Genomic DNA, 19,969 nt, shown 5'->3' with positions numbered 1-19,969 from the left:
ATGGGTGCAGCACACCAACATGGCACATGTATACATATGTAACAAACCTGCACGTTGTGCACATGTACCCTAGAACTTAAAGTATAATAAAAAAAAAAAAAAAAAAAAGATAAATGGGCCAAATGAGCCAAATCAGCCAAATGGCGAGGAAGACCAAACAGACAGGGACCCACTAATTAGCGTACAAGATTTTCTCTTCCTAAAGAGCAAGGGATTCTTTGAAGGAGATTTGTACACGTGGAAAAATTGGGTCCTTCTCAATCGAGGGGAGTGGGAAGATTGCATCGGCTACGGAGAAGTAGACAAAGAAAAGGAATACCAAATAGAGACGATGCGAAAAATGGTGGAGCCCAAAATGAAGAGAATGCCCATAGAATACTGGGGGAGCTTCAGAGCAATCGATTTCAATGTGAATCATTACCCGATTTATAAGAAGCTGTTTGACTACTTTGACAAGATCAATGTGAGTGGTAGCGAGCCGAACGAGAAGTTTTACCCCTTCCTCTTCTACCCCCGGTTTGCCGTGCGCAGGGATAGGTCGGGGCTGGGCTACGGGGATGCGCAGTTTTTCGGCAACTACGGGGACATTTACAAGAAGCGCGAGGAACGCCTGCGCAGGTTAAGCGGCGTGGACAGCAGTCGTGATCGCGTTGATCGCAGCGGTGATGGCGAAGGGATCACTGCAGACACATCCGGGGAGAGGGAAAGCGTGGTGCACTCCAGCCTGCACCGGGAGAGTTTCATAGACAAGTATGACTTCGGGCCGAACGACATCAAAGTAGAGGAAGCAACGGACATAATCAAATACCCACAGAACGGCAGGCTCTACCAGAAGTTCTACATAGGACCCCTAAACATAACCGATGGGCATACCTTCGGTACTCTGTTGAAATACGTTTGTCAGACTCAGATATATGGATACGCCATAGTCGCGATTAAAATTCACAATATGAATGAAGATACCCGAATTGACAACGTACAGGAGGACCTCCTAGAAATTGCCCTCAATTTATCGGACGTCTGCATATACAGCAAAGAAATAAATATAGAGACAAACGTACGACTCATTTTTAAAGGCCCCTTGATGTTAGTAGCAGGGATGATACCCCTGCCATCGCACCTACAAGTAGTCAACAAGGAGCAATACATATGCACACTGAAGGAGGATGGTCATTTGGACATTTCGATAAAAATTGAATATGGGAAAGGTCACTGGTTGACATACGAGAAGGGATTATATAAAAGGGAACTCGGTTCTGACAACGAATGTATGAAGAAAAGACAAGTGAAGGAAGTTATCGAGAAAAATTATATGCCTATAAGTGCTAGCTTTGGTAGCTGCCGTATGGTACGTATGGCTGTACATAAGATCGCCACTAAATATTGGTGTGAAGATAGGTGTGAGTTTACCGACCCGAAACAAATGCTCGTAATGGAAATATGGACCGACTGTAGGATGCTGCCGAAGAATGTGTTGCTGTATGGAATTAAAAATATAAAAAAGATTTTGAGAAAGTTCAGGGAGATGATAATTTCGGACACAGATTTCCCTTCCGATGTGGAGGACGAGGAGATGAAGAACCTCTGGCCCGCCATTGACCGGTACAAATTTCTGCAGACCAAGCAGAAGATGGAGGGAGGCCCGCCCATCCACGACGTGGACGCGGAGAGTGACACGGGCGGAAGCAGCGTAGCGGGGGACGGGGGTGTCCAGAGCGACCAGCAGAGCCAAATTGGTAGCCAAGTGGGTAGCCAAAACCTGCTGGACTCATTTTCGCAAAAGCTGGTAGACCCGGACAACTTCCCCAAGCACTCAAATATCGTCCTTCCGCTGGAGGACACGCCGCCGCCCTACCTGGACACCCTGGAGTGGCTAAAAATGGAGGTAAAGAAAGACCGAATTCGCAAGAAGAGGAAGGGTTCCCAGAAAAAAGCTTCCAAAGCGCCTAACAGGCGCACCTTCGATTATGACGACTACCTGGATGACAGATTGGGCGACATACTGGATGAGGGTTGACCGTATGGAATAGAGGACTCTCGTGACGAACAACATTGTGCTCTTTTCCTCGTTGAGCGGCTCTACCTTTTTTTGTGACAACACAGGCGAAGTGGAAATAGCGCTATATGCACCATTAGTGCATTTCCCTTTTGTGCTATCATTTCTCCCTTTCGTGGTGCCCAAATGGCACATTAGTTTCCATCCCCCAGAGATGTTCAAAAAAGGGGAATCCCTTCTTGTCTACGCGTTGGACAGCTTGTCAGTTGTCCGCTTCCACGATTAGCACTTTTCCCATTTTAATTCGAGATGATTAAATTTGAATTTTTTTTTTTTTAAAACAACCCGTTCTGTACCCCCCCAATTAATGTTTCCTACACTCCATGCGGATGAAAAAGCGTCAAACGAAAAAAAAAAAAAGCAGGTGAATACATCACACAGGATGACAATGCGGTAGAGCAGCGAAGGGTGCCTCCTCCGTTTGGCAAATTGGTCAGTCCAGATGCGCACATACATACGTATACACAGAGACACACGCGTAGCCGCACGTGGAGAGGCTATTCCGTGCGAGATAGGATCTCCCCAATCGGGGGAGCCAACCCGCTAGGTCCCCTGTTCCCCGTCCTGCAGCAATTTCTCCCATATGTATTTAAAAGCCCCCATTTTGGGAATGACCAAATTGATGTGCTTCTGGCCCTCTTTGTAATCCCCAGTTATCACCCAGTAGGCATCTCCGTAGTTTATCTTCCCACATAGCTAAATGGGAGAAAAAAAAAAAAATATATCAAAATGGCTAGCTCAACTGTGTGGTAGCTGGTTTACACAACTTCTGACCGCGTCAGGTAGAACGCCGCTAGGTGAGTGGAGTGTTTTCTTGCTCAGAGGTCTACCTTATGATTTAGCAGAAGGACTTTGCTGCCACTCCTGAGGATTTCCAACTTGATGTGGTCAGTTCCGAATTCGAAGCGGACGTCTTTGTGATCGGTTTCTTCAGTGCGGGAAAGAAGAAAAAAGAAAAAAAAAATTACACAAACGGGTGTTCATATGTGTATATATATATATGTGGTACCTATTTGCACACACAAACCATTTTGCGCCGGGCTACGTGGCTAAATTTTCAACATTCCGTGGGGGGCGAATGCGTTTCCACCGTCGCCCTTTTTTTTTTTTTTTTTTCTTCCTCTTCTTCTTCTTTCCCCCCCGCTTACCTTCAAAAATGGGGATATTTAACTCAAGGTAATCTAGCGATTCTCTCCAGTGGAGCCTGCGGGGTGGTATGGCAGTGGCGGTGATGGTGGTGTCCGCGAGAGCTCTTTGTTCTTGTCTCCCTCTTCGCATCATGCACAACACGCCAACCTACAGATGCTCTGGCAGAAAGAGCGTAAAATACGTGTTCCTTACTGGGCATCGTTCAGCAGCCTACACTGCTCATATGGCATGTGCAGCAGTCCCTTGTACTGAGGGTCGTTTAAAAAAAGGAAAAAAAAAAAAAAATGAATAAGGCACATTACACGTATCTATTTTTGCATGCCCCCCAACCCATTCACGCACCTTCAGCAAAGTCTTCGCGGTGTCCTTAAATGGCGTCTCTGGAGTCTCCGCATCTTTCATGGAGCTAATTTTATCCAAAACATTTTTCATGCTTAATTTTTCCTCAGGATAATTCTCATCGTCAATGTCATCAAAAGTTTTTTCAATTTTTTTCATCATGTTATATTGTCTCTTCACCTCTTGGCTATCCTGTTCATTTAGATCTGTGTTGTAAAATGCCTTTCTGACGGAGTTCTTAAGATTGGTGTCTGTCTTGTTAATTACGCCTTCGACATCGTGCATGTCGATTTGCTCTTCTGCTTTTTTCATCCTTTGTGTTTCCTTTTCTTCTTCCTCTGCGTTCCTGCGCTGTGGGGGAGTACCATTTGTATGGGGCGGTGGTGGCGAACATGCGCTGTGCGTCATTTGCATATGTTTGATGGAACCGATCGCGCGTGAACTGAGGCTCTGACCCCCCTATGCGTGAGGGCTACACCTGCGTAACGATTTGGGAGACGCGCAAAACGGGGAGCTGGCGAAGCAGCAGATTTACCTCCACCTCCCTGTATAGGTTCAGGGACTCATCCCCGTATTCCCCCTCCTCTAAGTCTTTCACCAGGTTCTACAGAAAAGAAAAAAATCCCAATGAGGCGTTAAGGAGGTTAAAGTGGAGGAGAAATAAATGCTCCACCTCGAATCGCTGCGACTTGTTTCGAACAAATAGAAACATCCGCAGGGACCCTTTTGGCTAAGACGCAGTGGGGAAAAGAAAAAAAAAAAAAATATGTCCAAAAATTCTCATAAGAATAGTGCCTATATTTCCACTTTTCCATTTTTACCTCCAGTTCAATTCCAAATTCATCGTCCTCTTCTTCCTTCCCTGCCGTGGTACATCTGATCTTGTTCTGTGTGGCCCCAGTGGGGGGCTTTCTTTTTCGAATGGGGGCATATAAAAAAGGGTCACATAACTGCCTATCTAGATACAACACCGAGTTTATTATTTTCCTGTTAGGTGTCCCTTTGTGTGTGTGGAGAGAGTATACACAGTGGGCTGCCTTCCACTGAAGCGTGAACAGGGCGCTCAGAAGCATTTTTATTTTTTTGAATAATTGCGGCATAATTTTCTCTGCCTCTAAAAGAGGCAGCAAGGCCATCACAAGCATGTGGGGGTAAGGGATACAGACCGAGCTGTAAATTATGCCGGAGTTTACAAGTTACTTTCCCATCTCAGCAAAAATAGGGGAAAGGGAAAAAAAGCACATGCTGGGTCAACCCCCCAGCGAAAGGATTTTACGCAGGATTTTTAAACAAAACGTTACGTGGAGCTGTCTCGTTCGCGTGTCACACTTTTCCGGGCGAGACAACCGAGATGTGTGTGTATGGGTGCGTTGTTACAGTATAGTGATGGTGGTGATTATGGGTATACTCGAACCCTGTTCCTCTTTGTTTTGTGTCATTCCTTCTGTGCTCCCCTTCCCACGGTGCCGAGGTGACCTTCTCCCGTTTTGGCATTTCTGACGTTATTTAGGTCTGAACTATTCGCTGCTGTGCAATGTTCCCTCAACCGGTGGAAGAGAGCAGCGGCCGGGAAATGGGGTTCATCCACTTGGGTCATTCGAAGGGGGGGAAGTAAACTAGCTGAGCAGGGGATAACATAAAAAACAACAGTTATACACCTTTATTTCCTTCTCCCTTTTTTCATACATCCCCTGTGCAATTTTCATTATGCCTTCCTATACGGAGTGATTTTACCTTTGTTGGTGGGCTAGGTAAAACCGGGTCGCATCTCCAGGTGGGGATTCGGCTGCAGGGAATAGTACACCCACGAGGTGAGGAGCAGAGGAGGGAAGAAGATTAACCCTTTGGCAGATCTCCATACATATTTGGCGTCGCGGATGCAGCCCCGAGAATTCTCGCGCAGATGTGGGGGTGGAAGCAATTATATTTACCGTGGGTGACACTTTCCTAGTGTTGCAAAAAAAAAAGCAACTACACGTTTAGGGCCCTATTGTGTGTCCCCATTTCTGGCTTGTCGCAATTGCGTGTCGAAGCTTTGCCGAAGCTACAACTGATTCGTTCCGCGTTACGAGCAGGTGAGTTTGTCCCAATGTACATATGCAATTGGGAAGGAATGATGTTGCATTAGAGCAGCCGTAACTTGCATTAGCGCAGGTGTGACTTGCACTACCGCCCCCTCCATCTGCCCACCCAAATGGAGCCGCTGCACATCCCCCTGGGAGACGACATGCACTGCCACCTGCGGCAGGGCGACATGCTGAACTTCACCGTTGGGGCAGTCAAGAAGGGAGGATGCAACCGCGTTCTCGTCATGCCCAACACCACGCCAATCGTAAGCACCTGTGAAGAAGCCAAAAAATATAGAAGCGATCTAATGAAGCGGGACCCATGTGTGGACTACCTAATGACATTATACCTGAACAGAAAAACAGATTCAAATGACATCCTCAGAAATCATGAAGAGTGCAATCTTCAAGGAGTTAAAATATATCCTAGCAATGTGACGACAAACTCGAATCATGGAGTTACAACATTAGAAGCATATTATGAAATTTTCCATACACTTGAAAGGCTAAACAAAAGTCTGCACATCCATTGTGAAGAGCCTAATGTGAATCCACTTTATTCAGAAAGGAGTTACGTGCAGCATATTCATGACTTGGCTGTCTACTTCCCCCATTTGAAAATTGTCCTAGAGCACATTTCTACGGTTGATATGACAAACCTGGTTAGGACGTATCCGAATATCGCGGGTTCAGTTACTCCGCACCACTTGCAACTGACGATAGACGATGTTGTGGACACGGAGATGTACGATTATGCTGCTGACGTGGTGAACATAGAGAAGTATATAAAAAATGTATATAACTATTGCAAGCCTTTGCCCAAAACGATTGATGATAAGGTAGCTTTGTGTAGAATTATACAGGAAGGTTTCCCGAGGATTTTCCTTGGATCCGATTCGGCACCGCATTATAAAGAGCACAAAAATAACCCCCACTATAAGCCAGGTATATACACACAGCCATTCCTCATGTCGTATGTTTGCCACATTTTTAACAAAATGAATTCATTGGACAAGGTAGAAAATTTTGCCTGTAAGAATGCTGCAAATTTTTTAAATTTAAAGGAGAAAAAAAGAGGCACAAATGAGGAGTCTCTTTCTCTTTGTATACAAAAGAAAGGATTCAAAATTGATGATGAATATTTTGGGGTCGTCCCTTTCTTGGCTGGACAAACAATTGATTTCACAGCGTCCCTTGTGGGTGCAGATGTGTGACCTGGCTTTTTGGCTTAAGGAGACACTTTTCCGGGGGGGGAGTCAATCGGTCAGTCGGTCAGGCCACTCTGTACACATAACCCCTCCCCCCGCGGCCTCCCATCAGATCAATTTCCTTATGCCATTTATTCGGAATGAACGCGGGGTATTAATTTTCTCCTTTTGCCTGAATAGGGGAGTTGCTCCTAAGCTCTGGGTGGATCTTCCAAATGCTCACATGCAATGTGTTCTCCTGTGCGAATGCTTTCTTTATCTGCAATTAGCAAAACTGAGGACGCAGCCGCAGAAGCGGACGCTTCAAAATGAAGACAAATTTTGGATATTTTGGGAAATTAAATTGCTTTGCCTTTTTGGCATCATCTCACTTCATCACTATCCGTATGACTTCATTTTGTTTCTCAGCAGGATTTACTTCGTCTCCTTTGGAGGTTCCTTTTGGCAGTGGCTGGGGGGCTCCATCAAGGACAAACACTTTTTCCCCATCATCCATCGTCTGACCACTCGAGTTGTTACCTTTCCCCGCTTCGTTTACTGCACCTTCGTTGCGTTCTTCCCCTCCATTTCCCCCCATGGAAGCGTCGACGGAGACGGAGCTTTTCTTCCCCTCTAGCTGCAACGCAAAGGAGGGTGAATCCTTTTGTATGTACACGTAAGTCTTGGGCCGAGTGCCGTCTCCCCCATTTATGTTTAAGTCTACGTACGTGGAGCTCTCATCTTTTGAAAGGAAAGTGGCTACAATAACTAACAAGAGCGAAACGGTCACTGTTATTATGCTCAACATGAGTGAAATGTGCACAATTAAAGTTTTATATTTTTCCAGGGCGATATCATCCGTGGGGGAACTTATGAAAGAAAATTGTATCGCCATTTTTTCTGTGCATTTTGAAAGGTCATCGTTTCGAGGAAGTTTACAAAGTTACGTGCGAACATATGAGCTGTAGGTGGTGTCTCACGATAGGTGTGTCAGCAATGTGACTCCTTCGTTTGGCGTAAAGGTGGACACCTCTGCCTACATTAGAACAAAACGCAATTCACAGTTTAGTGCTAACCACTTCCAGCTGATGGAGCGGATGATGTGATGAAAAAAACAAGTAGGACATCGGAGCTTAGGGAAAGGGACCAATCACCGTAATATGATACGGAGGGTGTTTGGCATCAGTTCGTCCCTACCACCATTTGGTGCCTTTACCACGGTTGTGCATGTTCGTATTTTTTTTTTTTATGACAGGGTCAGGTAATTATAGGCAAAAATTGTCTAAAAAAAAAAAAAAACTAAATAGCTAGTTATCTAGCTAGCTAGCTGCTTGGCTGTGTTCACATATGAAAAGAGTTACATACACACGTCTGTGCCAGACGGGTAAGCTGAAAGGGGCCCCTACGTGGGGCACAAACGGTTGCAGCAGTTGTCGCAGTTGTCGCAGTGGTGCCGCTGTGTAATGCAAAGCAACCCTGCAATGTTGAAATGCGTTTTACGCCTTTTCCATTAGGGTGTGCATTATGACAACAGCGAATGCTCTTATCCTTCAAAGTATTCTTTTTCTCCGCATTGCGCCATGTTTAAACCCCTTTGCGGCCTTTCACCTGTAATACGCGTTTCGCTCAACTTGTTCGACAAAATTTCGCAATAAAAAAGGAAGCTTTCCTAAGGAAATGCACAATTACAAAGTCGCTCTCCCATCCCAATAATTGGTAACAATTAACCTCTTCACACTTTTAAAATTGCAAACGTAAAACAATTGTAATGTTATTAAAATTACAAGATTAGAGATGAAGAAAAAAAAAATAGCGGAGAATACACGTCTTACGAAAGCGTCTATGTAGAACTTCCATTTTCTGAACAAATCATTTTGAAAATGAATGAAATGTGAAAAAAAGGGGGTGGGACATAAGTACCTGTCGCCCGCGCACTATTGGGGCGTAATTGGTGACTTATAAAAAGGACGGGGTGGCACACATATACGTTCAAGACATGTGTACAAACACACACGTACAAACATAGCCGTACACCTGCATCTGCACCTGGGCACATAGACACGATACCCCTGCGCACAATACAAATGGGGAAACAAAAAAAGGGAGCACCACCATCACCTTCATACCGCCTGACACACGTTAATACCGTTTACACAATGCTGCATTGATCAACCGAAGTAAATCGGTGGGGCCTCCTTTTTCCAGTTCATCTCCGAATCCTCCGGCATGGACTCTGCACAATTATGTTCCATGATGTTCAATTCTCGGAATATTTCACTTAGGCGAAATACATTTTGTTGGAGCTGTACTCGGTGTTTTTCATTCCCGACGATGGAGGATAAATTATTCAAGCTGTCAATGACACTATTTAGCTTACTGTTAATACGAGATAACGTCGCGGGTGTGTTTAAAATTTTGACCTCTTTATTTAGCACAAGGGTGTTGGCGGTTGGCTTATACCTATTTCGCTCCAGGTGATCACCCGCTATGCTGTTGTTGCCGCTGGTTCTTGCCAAGTTTGCGGCCCCTTCTCGAGCCAAATTTGCTACTCCCTCTCGTGCCAAATTTGGTACTCCCTCTTTGGCCGCGTTCCTAATCTGAAACGAACCAAGACAACCGCCCACATTCGAACCCCCGGCCACGCCAACACTGTTGGACACTGGTAAGTCATCCCTTTTTGCACACTTCTCCTTCTTCTCGCTTCTGGCCTTAATTTTAAAAGATAAATCGATTAATATCCTTATGTTTTCAACGGGCGGGTATTTAAAAAGTCTCTTCAGGCAATAATTCTCGTCGTTTTCTAGCAAGAACGATCTGATGAATAGGATCATGGAGATGGCAAAGCTGTCCACCAAGGGGAACAGATTTGATGTCATGTGGGCAACTTCTATGATGTCCCCTGAGACTTGGGCGGGGAAGCCGTTTTCCCAGTTTGTTAAGTAGCAATCTGGAAGAAAGGATGGAGGTGTGTTAAAGCGGCGGGGTGTACATAGGTGGCGGCGCGATGGTTACCAATGTGGCAGCGCGTGGGTCACATATCTGCCAAGGCAGCGATCACATATGTCGCAGCGCGCTTGTCAAAAAAACGAACCTGAGAAGAAGTTGTCCCACAAAATGACGGTGTCATCAATCGGAAACTCTCTACAATAGAAGAGACGGATCCACCTGAGAAGAAAAATCTGAGGCTCGATACTCAGAGAGATCAAATGATTGTACAACAATTTATCCAAATTTTTTAGTAACTTATGGAATATATAAGTACACTTGTGCAGGAGCACCGTTTTGGAAGAATTCTTTGTTGCTTGATTTCTTTTCTCTTCGGGGGAAGAGAATAAATATTTCAACCCCATGTTCATGAAGTGGTCAAACAGTATGTACGTGTCTGCCTCCACTTCGTCCCTATCAAACAGGATGAAATACTCTTTCCAAAATTGATCACTTTTTAAATTTTGAATATCGCGACATACTTGTTCACGATAATTGACTATAAAAAAAATGGCTACTAATTCGTTCATGCCTTGTTTATACGACACCGATGGATTTTTTTTTGCCCATAGGAAGAGAATTTTACATAATGTGTCTCTTACTTCCTCATTTTGAAAAAGCTTCCTTTCTGAGTGTGTTCTTAAAATGTCTTGTTTTATTTCTTCATTTAATTCTTGATTCTTCTGTTTTAGTGTCCAAGGATTTTTATCATCCGATGAAAGCGGGTGAAAGATCTGGGGGTCCAATTTTTGAATATTTAAGTTGGACTGCTTTGTGATGTATTCGTCTTTATCCTGCTTATACGAACTTCTTTTTTTCTGTACGTCCTTTACTAGCTCGTCTAGAGTGGCGGGATGGTAAATTCCTATTAGCAGGGGCCAATAAACTCTTCTAAAGAGGACCGTATTAGGTTCGTTGTTTATAATGTCATTGGCTATGGACCGCATGAAATTGTGCCTTTCCTCCTGCGGCTTCTTCGTCTTCTCTTCCGAGGGATCTGCCAAATCAACTGTCGCCGCGCTTTCCTCCTCATCGTCATTACCCGTTGGTATTTTGTCCCCACTTTTAAGAAAAATAAAATGATTTAAAAAGTCCTCAAATTTGATGTCATGTAAATCTTCCAGAAAGTTATGGTTATGCATCTTTTGTTTTAAATGGGCTTCTAACTTGCGTTGCTCATTTTTGTTTGGGGCACTGCCTTTCGCAAACGCGGCAAGTAGTTCCTGTGTGAGTTACGTGTATGTATAGGTTGAGGGGGGTTGTCATTGTTTGGATTTATCCTGCCAGACGCTGCGAAGTCGAACGGGAAGGCCGCAAACCGCCTAACCGCTAAACCGCCAAACTGCGAAGCTGCCTAACCGCTAAATCGCTTTACTTTTACCTCTTGCGCGCTGCGATAAGGCGGTGAAAAATAATCAAGTGAAAACAGCGCTTGCCCCTACGCAGGAGAGGCACAAAGTGGTGAGGTTATACTGACGGCCAAAAAATCCCATCGTACGGTTAGCTTAATTCTTTGTTACATGCGCCAAGTTTAAGGGGGAAAAAAATCTGCCCTTTATGTATACATGCGCGAAGTAGTGGCTGATTTTTTGTTTTTTTTTTTTCTTAATTTGATCTTTTGCAAAATGGATTTTCAATTTATTTTTTCCCTCCCCCCCGTGTGCATAAGCGCATGTGGAGGTGTACATAAACGTATTCACAATGGATAAGTGCAAATGTGCGCTGCGGCTTAGGCCTAAATGAATGCTAGGATGGAACTGTCTAACTCGTTTTTTTTTTTTTTTTTTTTTTTCTTTTATGAATACGTCACCCGTGAGTGTTCCTCTTTCCCGTTGTGTCATCAGTAAGCTGTTTTGCTTTTCTGTTTTTTTTTTTCTTAACGAAAAAATGGCGGAGCGTAAGATATGTGCAGTTCAAAATGCTCGATCAACAACTGACCAGGAGGGGAAAAGAACGTTTATTATAGGTACCATGTGAGGAGAACATTTAGAAATGTTAACACTAAACCGAAGCTTCTATTAAGGGTTACTATTGGCATAATTTGGAAAACTGTTCCTATGTAAGTGTATCCACTTGTGTGTATATCTGCATAACCCATTGTGCTTTCATTCCGCTGTATCGTTTTCACGCGGGTTAAGCAGAGGGTAAAGGGGGAGCTTTCTCCTTTATTGTCCCACTCGTCGAGAGTTTCTCCTTTCTGTGCAGCCGTTCTGTTCTACATTGTCACGGTATCGTTGTCAACGAAGCCAATTCGATTTCTGTAGCTTTGCCATATGAGAAAAAAGACGCCTGAATGAATCAGGTAGATTTTGCGAAAACTTCCTGAATTGTTCAGAAAAAAAAGTAAAAGCGGGCAGGGAAGGGGCACATATAAGGGGTGAAGAAATGGTGTAGAAAGGATGCAAAACGGTTGCAGAAAGACGGAGAAGAATGTACAAAACTTGTGCACATATTGGTGTGTTTTCCGATAGAGTCACGCCAACACGCCTATGTGCGCCGAGAAATGCTGCCCAGGTGGGAGAACAAGATGTAATACCTACCTTTTCTAACCACTTCCCCTCCCCCCACAACATGTGCTACCCATGAACGTCACCTTGAGGGCCACGTTTGAAGGAAAGACCATTTAAAGCATCTCATTCGTGAGAATGACCTTTTCGCACTTGTTGAGGCTTTATGCCAATCTTTACCAAAAATGTGTTTTGCGCTCTTTTAATTTTGCCAAGTTGTAAATCGAAGATTTTTATATTACATGACGATGGGTAATATTATGAACAAGCAGACGTTTTTTTTTTTTTTTTTAAATTTAACATACTTCGTTATGAGTGCTGATTTTTCAGCCCAATTTTTTTTTCCTTTTTAACCGCATTTTTGGCGAGTTCTTCAAGAAAGAAAAAGAGAAAAACAAAATGAACATTAAGGAGGACGCAATAAATGAACAGACTGCCAAATTTGAAAGAGAATGACCAACCGGAATGATCAGATGATTATTTCCAAACTGAGCTGTAGCAGAAAAGTTACACAAGGAAGACATACACACATACACCCTTTTGGATGAATCAAATTAGCATTCAGGCCAAAAATTGGTTATATGTAAAATATATCCGCGCTTTAATTGGGGGTAGGAAGTGGCCTTTCTGTTATATTAGCAGTCTATTGGTTTTAAGACTTTGGAACTTTACCATTCTGTTACTTCTCTTTCGGGAGCGCAAAGAAACGGAGAGCCCGCGAATTGATTGTTCTCCCGCGGGCGAATGCGCATGTGAACACGCGCGATTACAAATTAAAGTAAAATAAGAGGTGTAGAGTTTCCCCGCTTCTCAGCATAGTCGGTAGTGCCTACGGCGCTGCAAGGAAAAGGGAAAACTCAAAACGATAGCGCGCACGAATAGGCGTGAGAACGAAGGGGTACACGGCTTATCGAAGCGGTTGAACATGCGCAAGGACATTTCCGCGGCAACGCGCAGCGAGCCACACGTTATAACTAAAACTGTAGCGCAAGGGGCACAGAAAGAGAGTATTGACGTGAGGAGGTATACACATTTTTACATATACACGCACGCTTGCGGAAATTCTTAAACGCGGGAGGGCTTTGCGCTTGAACTGGAGAGCGAATAGAAAAAATTGTGAACGCTTCCTAGTCGCTAGAGCGCGCATATTTGGGAGTTTTTTTTTTTTTTTTTTTTTTCCTTCCAACCGAGGAGAAAAGCAGGTCATGTTGACCATCCCGATGCGCACTCCACGCACGTGCGTTTTACAAATATAAGGGCACATGGTCACGGTTAAAAAGTGCGTTTGAATGTATATGCTACACCGATGCATGTATTTTGTGTCGATGGTCCAATGCCAATTTATGCATTGCGTATGGGATAATTACGACGCATGTGCCTTCTTCGCAATTTTTTCCGTTCGCATCCGCTGTTATACCACCCGGTCCGAATGACTTTTTAACCCCATTTCCGATTAGCTCTCCACCTTGTTTCACGTCATTCTTTTTTTAAGAGCAAAGTTTGGAGAGATAGCAAAGGGTCCATTGATACACGGCATCCCCTCAACGCTAAAATGAAGAACGATACAAAATTGGACCTTTATGAAATCTTGGGGGTGGAGAAAAATGCTAGTGTGAAGGAAATTGCCAAGGCGTACAGAATACTCGTGCTGACATATCACCCGGATAAGTTTGCCGCGAGGAAGGGAAAGCTGCCGGAGAAGGGCCAGACAGCCGCGGAAGGCAAGGAGAATGGGAAGCTGGACGTACTTGAGAAGGAAACAGTGGACGAGGAGGCAAACGAGGAGGAAGATGAAAATGTGGAGGGTGTAAAGGGTGTAAAGGGGGATGAGGATGACCCAACACAGAAGAGCAAAAACGACGCAGACGAACCACTCACCCTGGAGAAGTGCAAGGAGATGTTTCTTCAAATCCAGAAGGCATACGAAATATTGAGAGACCCCGAGAAGAGGAAAAATTATGACGAATTCGGACTGGAGGATGACGATTGTAGCGATTTTAAAAATTATTTAAACCCCAAATTATTTCATAAAAGAATTAAAGTAGAGGACATACTGAACTATGAAAAGAACTACAAGAATAGTTCAGATGAGAAGGAAGACTTAATCGAATTTTACAACAAATTTAATGGAGACCTGACTCACATTTTGGAGTACATTCCATTCAGTGAAGAAGCAGACCTGACCAGATATCTAGACCTCTACAGTAGTTTCTTCAAATCCAAGGAGATTAAAAAAACGCCTGACTATGACAGGTCAGTAAAAAATATCAACAACATTATTAAGAAGTATGCCAGCTTGAAGAAAAAGGATTCACGAATGAGTAAAAAAAGGAAAATGTCTGCGCCCCCCCTTGACGATCTGGTTTTGGCGATTCGAAATAATGAAGCAAAGAGGGCGTTAAAAATTAATAACCTCCTTTCCAACATTGAGAAGGAATACCATAAAAAGAACCCCAAGAAAAGAAAGGTAAAGCCGCCCACGGAGGAAGAGTTAAACGAAATTAGCAAGCGGCTCGAGGAGAATAAGAAGAAAGCCGCGTCGAAGAAGTTGAAGAGTCCGTGATGTGTCTGTTTTAATTTTTTTGTCAACCTGCCGTGTGGGAGAAGTCTTGTTCCCAGAGGTACCTTCGTGATTACGTGTCTCTGTTCGTCACTCCTCCTTCCAGCCGGAGCCGCTCGAACAGCTGCACATATGTCCCTTTAAATTTATGTCTACTTTTGTACAATCCACGTTCATATTGTCATGTCTTTGTTTATTTCTGTCCACACCGCCATGCTCACCGTGTGTATCCGCCTTTTTCCCGTCCCTTTTTTTTTTTTTGTGAAATTCTCACATTTACTTATGATAATTAAATGAAGAACGAGCCGTTGTTAATCGGAAAAAGGACAGCGCGCACATTCGGTTTTGGCCAAAGGGGGGAAGGATGAAATATGGGGGAAAGACACACGAGAGTGGGTTTAAAAAAAAAAAACGATCCCCCCCTTTGTAAAGGCCATTCTCGCGTTAAAGGATTTTCCCTTTTGTCGAATTTTGCAAAAGGTCCCTTTCCCAGGGGAACTTACCTGGTGCCGCTTCTTCACTCGTAGGAGGGGGGCGCGGTGACAGGGTGCTCCATTCGAACGCGCTAGCGCCGGGGAAAAAATCACCAAGCTTCAAACGGTCGAAGCTTCAACGATGCGAAGTTTTAACATTACGCAGCTTCAGTTGGGAAAAACACACAAATCACTGTAACGCCACGCGGTGATCGCGGGAAGTCCTCATTTGGGGGCTCCCCTCCCGTGCGGCGCGTTCCCAATATGCTGCGCAACGTTTTGTCTTTTTTTTTTTTTTTTTTTGCTACCCCCACGGAGGCAAACAAACAGAAACGCACAAACGTGAGGGAAGCTGAACTCACGTGCCGTGATGGAGAAAGAAAAAAAAAAAAAATCCGAAAAAATAGCGATACGTTGCAGCGCTCCGTTCGTTGGAGAGCCCTCCCCCTGCAGAAGGCGAATGTTCCTAATGTCCTCAGCAAATGGCGAATACTACGAGATCGCTTCATAGCCGATCCACGCCCGGTGGAATGTCAAAGCCCCCCGCCTTTCGCGTTGTCCCACCTGCTGCGTAGCCTCACCTGCCGCGTAACCTCGCCTGTCCACTTCCTAACCAAATGTGAAGAAAGAAAAAAAAAAAAAAAAAATGCACGAAGAGGATGGACACGCGGAAATGCTCAACCGTTACAGCAAGGAAGGAAAAAAAAAAGAGCTGGCACAAAAGTGAAAGAGGTAGAAACCCCCCCTACTGCGTCAACTACGACGTTTTGCTGAAAAATTGTAGAGAGGAACAATATATAGACCTGAATCTGGAGATTAATTACAATTTGGAGGAATTATTAGCATACAAGGATAACATAAAGAAATGTCTGCATGTGCATAGTAGGCCGAGCAAACATAATCTGCAGAAGAATAGGAGGAGTTACCATTACGACGATGGACATGGCACCATTTGCGCGTCGGGTGGCATTTCCCCCTTTTGTTATGACTCAGGGGGGGAGAAAAAAGGTGTACGTAATCAACCAGACAGAGTGGAAAAACAATTCTATCGAAATGGCGACTATACCGATGAGGGTTATACGTCCGACTCTTGCAGCAGCTATTGCTCTAATGTAACGGACAGTTCTGAAAAGTATGAAAAAACGAATGGCATGAATTTTTCCCAGCGCATTACCTATGACAGTACCATTTTGGAGGGGAAAGGAAATTTGTTTGACACTGTGTTAGCCCCAAAGGGAGTCAGCAAAAATAAGGAAGGGGGAAAAAATAATGCTTTTTGTGATGGATGGGCTGCCAAAACTGGGGACAACACAAATATAGACGACTCCTACGTGAGGACGCAGCTAAGTTATGAAGACATGGAGTGCAGGGGGGAGGGAGGTGGATCCCCTTTGTACGCGGTGAGTAACTATCGAAGCGTAGAAAAATGAAGCACTCATCTTCGCAGAAGATATGCTTCCTGGAACTTTCCCAAAAATGAGGAAAGGACAAAGATGATCCCTTAACTCCACCACTTCTTTCTTCTTCCCTTTTCTGCAGGGGGCAACCTCCAAAGGGGCCTTCCTCCCCAACCTGGATGGACATCCATTGACCAATTCAGCATTTCACAAAAAATATTCCAACCCAGCTAGCCAAAAAGTAGAAGAAGAAATCCTCAACAAATATGAAAAAATAATAAAGATTATGAAGTACTTAAGAAGAGTAAAAAATAAGTACCCTCAAATCGAAGCAACCGTTTCGATACTGTCCAGTCATATTAAAAATGTCACATTCAATTGCGAGAAAATGTTCCATTCGAGACAAGAGCTGAATGACTTTTTGAAAAAAATCTACATTTACCAGATTTACCTCCTTAAAAGTAAGCTTCTCTGTTTTATACGCCTTGGAAAGGGGGCAGTCCAGAAGAATAGGCAGCGCTGGAAGCGATAAAACAGGAAGGATGCAATCTGACGAGTAATGCTTCCGCGAGTTTGTGGCACATACGTACTAGTGCTCCACGTTAGGGTGAACTTGTTCTTCCCCAATTTGTTCCCCCACACACACATCGCCTTTTTCCTCAGAAGTCGTTTTTAAAAACCCGAGGGACAGAAGGAGTGGCGATTCCTTCAAGTGCAGCTTTGAAGCTACCTCTCCGGAGGAGGCACACCTGGATACGAAGGATCGCCCAAGCTTCAGGTGACGCAAAAAAGTAACAAAATAAATAAAAGAGCAATTCCTTCACCGAAAGGGCCCCATTAAACGAGGGGTCAACGTCAAGACGGAAAAATAAAGCAACTCCTTTTCTCTATCTCCCCCTCCAGAGACTATTCGGAACTCCCCGAAGGCAGCAACAGGGATGCCCATTTCATGATTCAGCACTTGAGAGAAAACAGGCCTGTAAAGTCTGCAAAGAGGGGGCCACACCAAAATGTGCGCGATGAAGGATGGGCTAATTTTACTACCGTGAGGAAGCAGGAAGGAAGGACACGTAACCCTTTACACAAGGACACACAATTTATCAGCGCTGCGAAGAAGGAAAACAAAATGGACATGACCTTTACTGAAGAAAGCGCAGAAAGTGACATGTACAAAAAGGGAAAGGGGAAAAATAGGGGTAAATATAAAAGTGGTGAATCCTTTACGGGACAGGAAAAAACAATACACGACGATGATCCGCTGAGGAGTGAAACAAACTCGACGCATTGTTTCAGCAATCTCTATGCAGATGAAGCAGATAAGACATCCGCCTATTACGATAACCTGAGGCATACATATAGAGAAGCCCTAAAAAATCATATGAACACAAGTAGGGGAAATTTCCAAAGCGGAAAAAGGAAAAAACAGAGTAGAATAAAGAAGGAACACATCCTACATGAAGATTTCTTGAACCATAAAAATGCCTATCGGAAGAGCGAAAATTTTACCATGTTGGACGATGCAGATGTGCTGCCTGAACAAGAAGCCCTAAGAGAAGAGACAAACGAATCACCATACGGTTGGGGGAATAAACGGGATGTCCCATTTAACACACATTTAGTAGAATACGAATCAAAAAGAGGAAACTCGGGGCAACTTTATAAATGTATCCCCCAAGACAGTGCAAACAATAGAGAATACCGGGGGAGAAGCATTTTAAGTGACGCCTTAAAGAAGGATTACTTAAACGTTGTAAATGTGCAGAAGTATGGGTCCAAAGATGGCCTCAAAGATGGGCCCCTATATGGGCCATCCCTAAACGCGCTTAATTTAGCAAGGAGGAAAACGCCCCCGCGGAGAAGCCTATCGAGAGGTGAAACAGGCAGAAAGGACGCTGCGGAAAAGGACAGGAATAACCAAAAAACGCTTGTACTCTTTTATGATATAAATAAAGAACTAAGTGCCATCTCGAACAGAGACTCCGTCATACACGCGCTGAAGCATGCGCTTCTAAACAGTAAGGAATGAATGGATGAAAGGAGGGGAGATAGTAAGCCGGTATCGCCGAGTGATGACCGCGTTCTAGGCCGCATAACGAGGCAAACAAATGGCAGATAAGACTCACCCTGCATACCCCCACACCTTCGCGTCTCCCCCGTTAGAGCCCCACAACTTCAGCGCCCTGCAAAACTTCCTATTCAAAATAAACGTCGAGCTGGTGGAATACAAAAACTTCATCCTTCTACTAACTCAGAACGTAAAGAAGCCACTCCTGGCAGCCCTCTATGGCTTGAACGATTTTTCGGTGTTTGAAAAGGTAAGCAAGCTAGAAATACGCAACATACCCCCATACCAGCATAGAAGCCTAGCAGCATAGAAAAGATTTTGTTTTTTTTAAACCATTTATCCGTCACTGCCAAACGTGTGTGCATATGATGCCGCAGGTGTACGGGAAGAAGGTGGCGCCCCGATTTTTGGTCTCCAAAAAGGTTAAAACTTTTTACAAGTATGATACATCCTACCGAAGATTTAAGGAACTCACTAATGTGCGCGATTTCAGCGGGATTACTGATGCAGTGGAGTTAATTTAGGTGTAACGGAGCGGCAAAGAGTGACGTTCCTTGAGTGAATTACGAAGCAGGTAAATGGCTACGCAATTGAGCAGGCACTGTTTCTTTTGTGAAGGAGACCCTTCGTGTGGGGTTGCACCAAGCGAACACTCCAGATGGCTTCTTAAATACAGGAGTGGCAAAGGAAGCGGTGTAGGCGGTGTAGTCGATGTAGGCGCAATAAAGGGGATAAAATAACCCAATGAATAGGCAAATAGGTGAATATAGGCACAGACGCGCGGGCGTGTCCCAACCATGTGTGACCAATTCCCAGAACAGGGATCTTCCCCCCTGGCCGCTATGGTAAAATCTCCACCGAAAAACCTTATAAATGGGGAGGAAGTGGACACATAAGCAGGGATGTGCCTATACATGTGAGTATATATGCCCTCGCAACAACACCCCTTTTGTGGCAGTTCCACGGGGTACGCGCTTCAACCCGTAGGGAAATCCACCTAGTGCGCATTTTCCTCAAACGAAGAAGAGGAAAAGTAGGATCTATCTTCGCTTCTTCATGTTTCACCGTACCCCCCTTTCGTTTTACCGTCCAGAAACGAAACAACAATTGTCAATTTCTTTTTAAAGACGATTTTTAATTTTTACGTTAGTTTTTGCTCTACCTGATTTGTGTTTGCGGATTTTT

At 44.3% G+C, this 19,969-nt stretch overlaps 7 protein-coding genes across 7 annotated transcripts in view; 4 read left to right on the top strand and 3 right to left on the bottom strand.

The window, feature by feature from the left end:
* Window positions 1–2,017, top strand: part of C922_00055 (DNA-directed RNA polymerase subunit alpha) — a gene marked incomplete at both ends in the record, with an annotated part of 2,596 nt that extends 579 nt beyond the window's left edge. The window contains one exon of the mRNA XM_008815672.1: window positions 74–2,017. Coding sequence (XP_008813894.1) covers window positions 74–2,017 — 1,944 coding nt within the window. The remainder of the gene's footprint in view (window positions 1–73) is intronic.
* A 582-nt stretch (window positions 2,018–2,599) lies between these two features.
* Window positions 2,600–4,689, bottom strand: C922_00054 (hypothetical protein; the record flags this gene model as incomplete). Its single annotated transcript, XM_008815671.1, has 7 exons — window positions 2,600–2,752; window positions 2,887–2,984; window positions 3,205–3,260; window positions 3,398–3,453; window positions 3,548–3,895; window positions 4,080–4,148; window positions 4,366–4,689. The coding sequence occupies 7 exons, from the start codon at window positions 4,687–4,689 to the stop codon at window positions 2,600–2,602; spliced, it is 1,104 nt and encodes a 367-aa protein (XP_008813893.1).
* Window positions 4,690–5,738: 1,049 nt separating this feature from the next.
* Window positions 5,739–6,824, top strand: C922_00053 (dihydroorotase; the record flags this gene model as incomplete). Its single annotated transcript, XM_008815670.1, has 1 exon — window positions 5,739–6,824. The coding sequence occupies one exon, from the start codon at window positions 5,739–5,741 to the stop codon at window positions 6,822–6,824; it is 1,086 nt and encodes a 361-aa protein (XP_008813892.1).
* Window positions 6,825–7,185: 361 nt separating this feature from the next.
* C922_00052 (hypothetical protein) lies at window positions 7,186–7,692 on the bottom strand (the record flags this gene model as incomplete). Its single annotated transcript, XM_008815669.1, has 1 exon — window positions 7,186–7,692. The coding sequence occupies one exon, from the start codon at window positions 7,690–7,692 to the stop codon at window positions 7,186–7,188; it is 507 nt and encodes a 168-aa protein (XP_008813891.1).
* A 1,273-nt stretch (window positions 7,693–8,965) lies between these two features.
* Window positions 8,966–10,924, bottom strand: C922_00051 (hypothetical protein; the record flags this gene model as incomplete). The annotated part of the gene is made up of 2 exons (XM_008815668.1): window positions 8,966–9,744; window positions 9,889–10,924. 2 exons carry the CDS (start codon window positions 10,922–10,924, stop codon window positions 8,966–8,968), a joined length of 1,815 nt encoding a protein of 604 aa, XP_008813890.1.
* A 2,917-nt stretch (window positions 10,925–13,841) lies between these two features.
* C922_00050 (hypothetical protein) lies at window positions 13,842–14,852 on the top strand (the record flags this gene model as incomplete). Its single annotated transcript, XM_008815667.1, has 1 exon — window positions 13,842–14,852. One exon carries the CDS (start codon window positions 13,842–13,844, stop codon window positions 14,850–14,852), a length of 1,011 nt encoding a protein of 336 aa, XP_008813889.1.
* A 1,129-nt stretch (window positions 14,853–15,981) lies between these two features.
* C922_00049 (hypothetical protein) lies at window positions 15,982–19,308 on the top strand (the record flags this gene model as incomplete). Its single annotated transcript, XM_008815666.1, has 6 exons — window positions 15,982–16,722; window positions 16,862–17,180; window positions 17,383–17,431; window positions 17,623–18,734; window positions 18,880–19,034; window positions 19,162–19,308. 6 exons carry the CDS (start codon window positions 15,982–15,984, stop codon window positions 19,306–19,308), a joined length of 2,523 nt encoding a protein of 840 aa, XP_008813888.1.
* Between the last annotated feature and the right edge of the window lie 661 nt (window positions 19,309–19,969).

Source organism: Plasmodium inui, assembly GCF_000524495.1.
Source record: "Plasmodium inui San Antonio 1 unplaced genomic scaffold supercont1.1, whole genome shotgun sequence".
Classification (NCBI taxonomy): Eukaryota; Apicomplexa; class Aconoidasida; order Haemosporida; family Plasmodiidae; genus Plasmodium; species Plasmodium inui.
The sequence above is the reverse complement of the archived record's forward strand: the minus strand, read 5'-3'. Positions and strand labels throughout refer to the sequence as shown.